At 42.8% G+C, this 8467-nt stretch overlaps 1 protein-coding gene across 3 annotated transcripts; it reads right to left on the bottom strand.

The window, feature by feature from the left end:
* Nucleotides 1-263: 263 nt before the first annotated feature.
* Nucleotides 264-6314, bottom strand: LOC147430793 (uncharacterized). 3 transcript variants are annotated; one of them, XM_086493349.1, is made up of 7 exons: nucleotides 6162-6314; nucleotides 5199-6071; nucleotides 4890-4967; nucleotides 4187-4306; nucleotides 3736-4098; nucleotides 1868-3651; nucleotides 264-1793 (listed from the first exon to the last, which is right to left on the bottom strand). In XM_086493349.1, the coding sequence occupies exons 2-7, from the start codon at nucleotides 5856-5858 to the stop codon at nucleotides 596-598; spliced, it is 4203 nt and encodes a 1400-aa protein (XP_086349475.1). In that variant the 5' UTR covers nucleotides 5859-6071; nucleotides 6162-6314; the 3' UTR covers nucleotides 264-595. The 3 variants fall into 3 exon arrangements, with proteins under 3 accessions (XP_086349475.1, XP_086349477.1, XP_086349476.1); XM_086493351.1 differs by having other exon boundaries at nucleotides 1868-3139; nucleotides 3251-3651; nucleotides 5199-6275; XM_086493350.1 differs by having other exon boundaries at nucleotides 5211-6275.
* Nucleotides 6315-8467: the final 2153 nt, after the last annotated feature.

The raw sequence follows: 8467 nt of genomic DNA, 5'->3' as shown, positions 1-8467 counted from the left end.
ACAGAAAAGCCGTGCTTTTTCCTCTACATACTGCATGTCCTAACCGCAATATAATGGTCCTGACAAGCCCTTCAAAGCATGCAAGCACAGGGGGAGGGAGGACAAAAATTGCCCCACATAATGGCACTTGCAATGAGTTTCACCAATGAAAAGTGCAGCCCCTTATTATACATGGCTTTACACTCCCTAAAAGCATCAACCGACTTTATCATTTGTGCATGTTGATGCAACAACATTAATAACATGCTTAAAGACCTTCATGATTTGAACTAAAAAATTATGGCTCCTTTTGTTGATTATGTTGGTTACATGGTTTCTGTACACTTTTAACTCGACACTACTTTCTCAGTATCTTTTTATATCTCCGTAAGCTATCGTAAAAGCCCAAGAGGCCTGTAAGTGACGCAAATTCCAAAACTGGGCTTACATAGAAGCCAGGAATAGCACTGAACTTCTTCAAACCTTACTTGCAGCAACTTTTGAAGGTGAGGGTACAATTCTCTCTGGTCAAGTACCCAAAAGTGGAGTCCATGCTGCCTTCGTGGGGTCCAAAATGTGGCCTGTAGGGTGCTTGTCGGCGCACTGGTTTCAATGGTTACAGACGCTGCCTCCTTGGAGCAACATCATCAAGCCCATCAAGACTGCTAGAGTGCCCATGCCCACCTGAAGACCTGCTTAGTGGCCTGTAAGGTTCTCTTTTCTTATCATTATCTCTACATTTGTCTCTTTTGTAAACACCTCCTTTCATGTCCCCATCATCACCACCCTCAGAAAATGAGCTTGTAAGTCCATCCTCTTCAGCTCGCCTTTCCCGACGGAATTCAGGGCTCTCATCTCTTAAAGAACTCGAACCCCCCCTCACACCAGATGAGCTTCTTGTTACAGCAAGAACCTGCAAATCTCTGTAGTCCATCAAAGAAGAACCATGAACAACATGAGGTGATGCTCTTCCTGGGGCTCCATATCGAGGTACAGGTGTTCTGAAATCCCTCTCTCGAAAGTTCTCACCCTCTCGTCTGTCATGAGACCACTTGTGAAAAGAGGGAGGGGAATGCTGATTTCGAGCTGAAGGTGGATAAAACTTTGAGCGGCTAAAGGGCTCCGGGCTAGGAGGTGAGAGCCTTGATCTCTTAAATCTTGGCTCAGGTCGAGAACCTGGCGAACCACAATCGTTGGCATATGAATGGTCAGGTAAATGCATCCTGCAAGGTGACTCGCTTCTCTTATGTTCCATAGTTCGGCTGACATAAGATGATCTTCCATATCTGTCTCCCAATCCACGGCCTGGTAATGCACGCCGGTCAGACATGCTTCGTCCAGCTAACCCTGTTCCTACACCCTGTCGCACCCGTCTATCTCCAGACTCGACCCCAATTTTTGAGCTTCTCCCCATACATCTCTCTACTCCAGGACTTCCCCTCTTGGAAAAATTTGATACTCCATCCATATCAGCAGATGTAGCTCGACCAGTAGTCTGTGGCCCTCTGTTATGAACAAATGTAGACCGCATACCTCTACTTGACGTGCGACCTCTTGAAAGTGTCCCATCAGGACCTACAACAAATCCACTGCTTTCTACCCTAGCAGCTGCTAGTGTTGCTGCATTTGTTGGTCCTTGAGAGCTGAATCCAGAAGCTGAACGGTGTTGTCCATGCCTCCATTCATCAATAGAGTCACCTTGTCGATTCTCAGCCCATCGTTTATGACATCCTCTAGGATGAGGTCCTGCTACTGCTCGTCGACCAGAAAATCTGCCCCGAGGAGGATAACAATCATCGCCACTATCATCCAGTCTGAGACACAATAAAATATCACAAAGCGTGCACTGAAAACCAGAGATCAGGACTAAAAGAGATGAAACACTTACCCTCTTGTATGGTTGAAGCCATCTCTACTACGAAAAGATTCGTAGAGATGTCTGTCCCCAAACCGTTTAGAACTCTGTTTTATGTCATCACATACTGAACTAACACGGTGAGCAGAGAAGGATGAACCCCGTCCTCCAAAACTGACCCAAGATCCACGACCGCGGCGAGCCATAACCTCTTGTGCAGCTTTCAGTGCCTCTTCTGCACTTTCAAAGCCCTCTGGAAGCTGATCCCAGCCTGACAACTTTACTCGTCTAGATGTAGAGCACTCCTTTGAGTGCATTCCCTTCTTTTCTCTTTCATCACCATCTAGCCTTGCATCTCCCTCCCAAAAAAGGGGCTTGCCTGATTCATCTTCGTCCTTCCAATAGGCTTCGTCCTCAAAAACCAGTGACTTATCATCCAAATCCATTCCTTTATAATAACCCTCTCGACAGTAAAAAGTACCATGATTAATTTGCTCTTCACCCTCATGTTCCTCTACTAGTTCAGTCCCATCTTCTGCCCTAGCATGCCTTTCGACTCTCTCGACAGAACTGTACCTGCAAAGTTCCTGCCTCTCACAATTCTCTTTACCAATCTTTAAATCAGAAGTCCCCCGTCTTGATTCGTCAGTTCCTGGTTTTACAAACCCATCACCTTCACACACTCCTAGAATTTTTCCAGTTATTGGCGGTTCACTGCCAGCATCAGCCTCCTTGCATGGTGAAATACGACCTTGATGATCATTGTCAATACCTATGGTCTCTTTAGCAACCTCATTTCTGCAAAGTTTCAAGGGTTCAATAGCTCTCATACCAAAGGAATTTGTGTAGTTTTGCCCCCCTACTACACCAACTGTTCTTGAAGCATTCCCCATTTTTGACCTTACATGAGAAGGTTTGTCAGATAACTGATCCCATGACTCCATGTTCGTGTTCAGGTCCCAACCTGCTCGGTCACCTTGGACTTTTAGTGAATTAAAACTTGAACCTAGAGAATCCTGACCTTGAGCGATTTGAGAAGACACTTCAGGTATCTCATCCGATATATCATACTCATTTGAAATCTTTTCAGTTGAAATGACCAACTCACCATCCTCTACTTCCTGGCTAGTACTAGGCTGATTAGGATTTGCAGATGTCGATATAGAGTGCATGTGAACATTCTCAGTTTCTTGGATGACCTTCGGTGTAATCCTATCACAGTGGGGAGTGAAAACCTGTGAGCTTTCCAATTCTGGAGACTTCATCGGATTTGCAGATTCGTCCAACATTCTCAGAGAAGGTAACCTGGGAAGATGGACAGGTAATGAGTTGAAACTTGAGAGCGATCTTGGCAGAGATGCATATTTTGGTGAAAGACTTGTTAGTGATGAGCATATTCGGTTAGGAGAAAGTGACCTGGATTTGGAAGGAACGGTCTCTGGGGAACAAGACATAGGAAGTGGGGATGCTGCCTCTGTAGGAGGAAAATTTGGCACGGTTGATATGGTGTCAAAGATGCAGTGCACTACAGTTGAAGACTTCGGAGAAGTCAATGGCGAAGAGGAAAATAATGACCCAGCATTATTAGAATGAGAATCTTCCAGCTTTGGAGAGGGTGACTTGGTTAGCATGGAAACAGGCTTTGGAAACGATCCCAACAGGGGTCCTTTTGGTGAGTGAGGTGCATCCTTAGAAGGCAAAGGTTTGATAGGAGGAGATGGAGACCGTTGAACTTCAGAAATTTGTATTCTACGTTTTTTGAAAGGTACGATTGCCGGAGTATCAGCGGACCGCCACAAATGACGAACATAACCAACCTGTAAATATAAAAAGATCAATTTGATTAGCACTCATTCCACTTAGATACAAGTAGCACCGGAAATATAAAACCTGAAAGTTACCTTGGTATAATCTGGCTCCTTAGCCTCTGTTTGCACTGCACTATTATTAATCCTAACATGATTTAACAACGAGCGATCAACATTAGGCATGTTTTCACTTTGCTTCACCCCATCTGTGCTATTTGTTCGTGGTCTCTTCATGTCCCCACCTGCTACCTGACTCAACATGATTGACCTCTTTAAGCTCCTAGCTGCTATTTCATGATTCGCCGAACCCCTATCTGGTGAAACTACACCTCGGCCACAAATCAAACACCCAGGGGTGGAGTTTGGCATAGAGACCCTGTAGAAAGCAACTGGCTTGCATGCTACTGAACAACTTGTATGGACAACAGCTTCACTGGATTGGCAGATGCAAGGTACCTACAAAGACACCAATGCACAGACTATAAGCGGGAAGCTGTAAGAGCAATCCAAAGATGCAGCAATGCAAATTCCAAATTCAACTCACAAGGTCATCCAGGTCTTCATTGTCTTCACAGCCACATACACAGCAAACATCATCATTATCATGTGTGGTGAAAGAACCAGCTTCGCTCCAGAGAGTCTCCCAGCACTCTGCAACTTCACCCTGCTTCACCACCAACAACAACACAGGTCACCACCACAATATATGTATCGAGTAGAGACAGAAACGTCCCTAATATTAAACCCCAGTGTGTACCCCATCTAATGTGAAGACTGCCTTGTCTGCTAATCCCCTTCACCTAAAGGGGAATTACCTTGACTCTGCCGATTTAGGTGTCTTAACAAGCTATCGTGAGAATCCTTCCACCCAAATGAAGCATATTTGTTGAGTAGACCCAAGCTCTTACAACCTGATTTACATGAACTTCCAAGCAAGAGCAGATGCAATACGCAACATTTGAAATCCTTCCACCCAAATGAAGCAATATTTGTTGAGTTGACCCAAGCTCCTACAACCTGAATCTCATGAACTTCCAAGCAAAAGCAGATGCAACAAATGATGTTTCTGTCAAGTCCTGAAGTGTTACCCTTTATTTGCCCTCCTTTTAGCTAATTAACTGAATGTAGGTGATTCAAAACATCCTGCTGATCCCAACTAACACCTGTTAAAAACCTGTCTGGATGCCCAACAAAAATCCCTGCTAAAAGACACATCCTTGAATTGTTGGCCCATGCTGAAGACTAACCTGTGCTTCCAACCTGATCGCAAAAATCAGCTTCCTTTCCATCACAAGGCAAGCTGAGCAACGGTATTCCTCGCTAGCCTGAAAGAAGTAATCACAAGCATCTTAATATCATTAGGAAAGTTCAACCAAGAACAAAGGACAATGCATCGCTGCCTTCACTGGAACTCTTGAGCAAAACAAACCAAAATAAGGTGATGTATGTTCTAGATATCCACAGTCTAACTGGCAGAACTGTATAAGCTTTACAATGAGACTCAAGCGTAGTACACATGGACACTGTTAGTTACCATTTTCTTTTCAAAGTACAACCTGCAGGCTAACCTGTTGGCTTTGCTGATTAGAACAGTCTGAAGGTTCCAATTCACCACAGCACTTGCATACAGCCATGGGCATACCATCTCGTCTGTGGTTTTCCAGCTCACCTGCAATTGATGTACCCATTTTAACAGACCTCAGCACCCAGTTCCTTAGTTTAGGGCTGTTGAAGAATGCAGTAACTTGTTCGAATCCAGCTTGTTCACTACTGCTTCTGAAAGATACAGACCGCAGAGAACCATCTTGAAACCTGCAAACTGCAGCACTGAAGCAAAGGCCAAGAAATGCATTCTTCCTCAAATTTATGAACACTGTCAAGCAGCTCTGATCTGTTAGACAACTTGATCCGAAATTTACTCTCTCCAGATGCTCAAATAGGAATGCTCTAAAGGCAGGTAGGCATCCTGTGCTTAAGGCAAAACAATATGCTGCTGCCCATCCCTCAGGATCCTTAGGACCAGTTGAGCTAAATTTCTGTTGAAAAGATGTAGAGGTACCTGGCAATTTGCACACCACAATATGATAAGCACATTCACTATCTTCCATTCTTTGAACCGAAAGAGTGCCAAAATCACTTGCCACTTCTTCACCATTATCGCATACACCAACCATTTCCTTTATAGAAAGATCATGGTCTGATCCAGACCTCGCCATGTATGTACAAGTAGGCAGTCTTAGAAGGAACAAGAAAACTAGGGTCTCTCATGCTTTAAAAGGCCAATTCTTAGCTATCAGCTTCGATCGACTGAGCTTCTTGAAAGAGCAATGTGGATAAGTTGCCGTAGCAAAAGCATCTGCCATTGTAATTCTTCTGGTACAATGGATTCTCTTCGGACCTCTCCAAACTGTTCTGCTCAAGTGAAATCTCTGCAAATCCATGGGTTAAGAAGCTCGTAAGAGAGCGGGATCCTATCACCTGCGTCCTCTTTTGACACTTGAAATGCCACAGATACTTACAAAGAAGTGAAAAGCTCAGCTTAGGGAATGAAGCTTGCTGCGAAACTTTCCCTTCATATTCTGCTGTGAAAACTTCGGGCTATGGCGAATCTATGAGCTTATTAGACAGGAGAATTGATAGCGCTTTTAAAACCTATCGGACCTATCCCCATTTTCAGTTCACACCTGGCCTTGACCTTCAATGAGTTGACTCTACAGAATGACACATCCTAATTTGTCATGCATTTTAGGGCCCAATGGTTTTGAGGGAAATTGAACTTCTAAGGCTATTTACAAAGAGTGCCCTACTTTGGGCCCTCGAGGGCATAGAGGGCACCCCATGCAAAACTACTGAGCACCCCACACCCAAGCACTGACCTCTAGGCCCACCCATTGAAAGACTCGGCTCTACCTATAAGGTAAAACAATTTACTTGAAATGAAAACGGTTGTTGTGTTGTGTGAATGCCCTAAAGGCAAGGCTTACATATTTTACCATAGATCCTTCTCTGTGTCTTCTCCATTCTCAACCTCATAACACCAAGCACCATTTCCATTCTCCCTTTTTGAAAGGCACACATCCCTTGCCATCTCCAACTCCATAGCATCCATCCTCCTCTCCTTCTCCACTTGCACAAGCACCACATTTGTCTTCACCTAGATAGCAATTCTTCCATGCCCTTCCATTTGTACTTCGACCATCTACACATTCCCAGAAATGGCATTGCATGGCATTGCCAATAAGTCGTCATAGTTCCACCCACACATTGATTTGGATGCGGTATGAAACTCTATGTAGTCGATGTGTTACCATTACGCACAATTAGCTTCAAGTGCAAGGATCCAAGGCCATTGATGTTTAAATAGAGAGAGAGAAAGAGAGAGAGAGAGAGAGAGAGAGAGAGAGAGAGAGAGAGTAGAAAAAATTGAACGCCTACAAAAGGCCACTTTGCTCTAGAGGTGGTTCAAAAAGGATAGCATAACAAAGCAGAAGCTCCTTTGACATTGAGGTTGATGGTCATAGCTCAAAAAGGTTGCAAGTACTTGGCTTGCCATAACATTTCCAAACCACCATCCCATAACAAAACGATGACTGTCCTCACTATTGTTGACTATACAACAACACACCTCAAATGCCAGTGAGCTAGCCACACAATGGACCTACTGTCCCCCAATATTGTACCCCTATCTTACAAATAAGGCTTTAGATAGCTCTTGAAAACACATTACGGCATAGTATAAATCTCTTTCGTGTTTTTTAAATATATTTTATGTCAATATATCTTGATGTGATTCTCCTTATTCCTAAGCCTCAAACAACCCTAACACCATAAGAAAGAACAAAAAATAAGAATTACTTGTTAAGTAATCCTCTCAATGGTAGCATATAAGTAATATTAACTTGAGTTGATTATGTGAAAAGTATCTAAGGCTTGTAATATCAAAAACTAACTTTCAATTGATATCAGATGGAAATACAAAGCCAACAATGTGTGTGCCTGATTTATTCATGGAGACCTTTATCTATATAAGTCAATGTAGATATATGTTATTGATAGACTTCATACTCAGAATACATGTTCATCTCCTTCCAATACTTCTCTACCTCTTCTCCTTCCCCTTTCCCTCTCCCCCCTCAAATGAGATTAATCACACCCCCTACTTATAAATTTAGAAGTGTAAATTATTCACTGCCTACCCCTAGCTTATATGCTTATTTATATTGTTGAATAACTCCCCTTCCATGCACTTATGTGGTACAATAAGTTTTCCATGATCAATCCCTCTGGTACTATCCAACAAAAGAAGAAAAAATGCCCTCGCTTTGCGTGAATGCACCACAATGTAGGAGAAGCAATCCCTCTTCTTCTTCATTGCACCTTCTAAACCCATCTTAAGAGGCAAATGAAATTGTGTGTGCGTGCGCGGATGCGTATGTGCATGCATGATATTATCCTAAATAGACTAAAACACAAAAGAGCACCATGTTTAAAAGATAGCTAGCTCCAAACATCAAGAAAGTATTTGCACAAAAGCATTTATGTATTCAAAGGATTCTTGTACAATCAATCAAATATTCATTTTAGTTATCCTATACATCACGACATGAAACAAGTTTGTAGATGAACTAAGTCTTCATCTTTAAGATCAAATTGCAACAAACGTAAACACTTTAAGCAAGGATAGGACTCTCATCTACATCCACATCAACAAAACTAGCAGATATTGTTAGTTGTGAATACGATTTTATAGGTGTCAAAGAGCCCATCAGTTGTTATCCATATGAAAACCTACAAATAATTAGATTAATTATATTTTTACTTATTT

The sequence above is a fragment of the Adiantum capillus-veneris genome, chromosome 21 (assembly GCF_014529385.1).
Source record: "Adiantum capillus-veneris isolate H3 chromosome 21, ASM1452938v2, whole genome shotgun sequence".
NCBI classification, from domain to species: domain Eukaryota; kingdom Viridiplantae; phylum Streptophyta; class Polypodiopsida; order Polypodiales; family Pteridaceae; genus Adiantum; species Adiantum capillus-veneris.
Note: the sequence above shows the minus strand (reverse complement) of the source record. Positions and strands in the feature narration are given on the sequence as shown.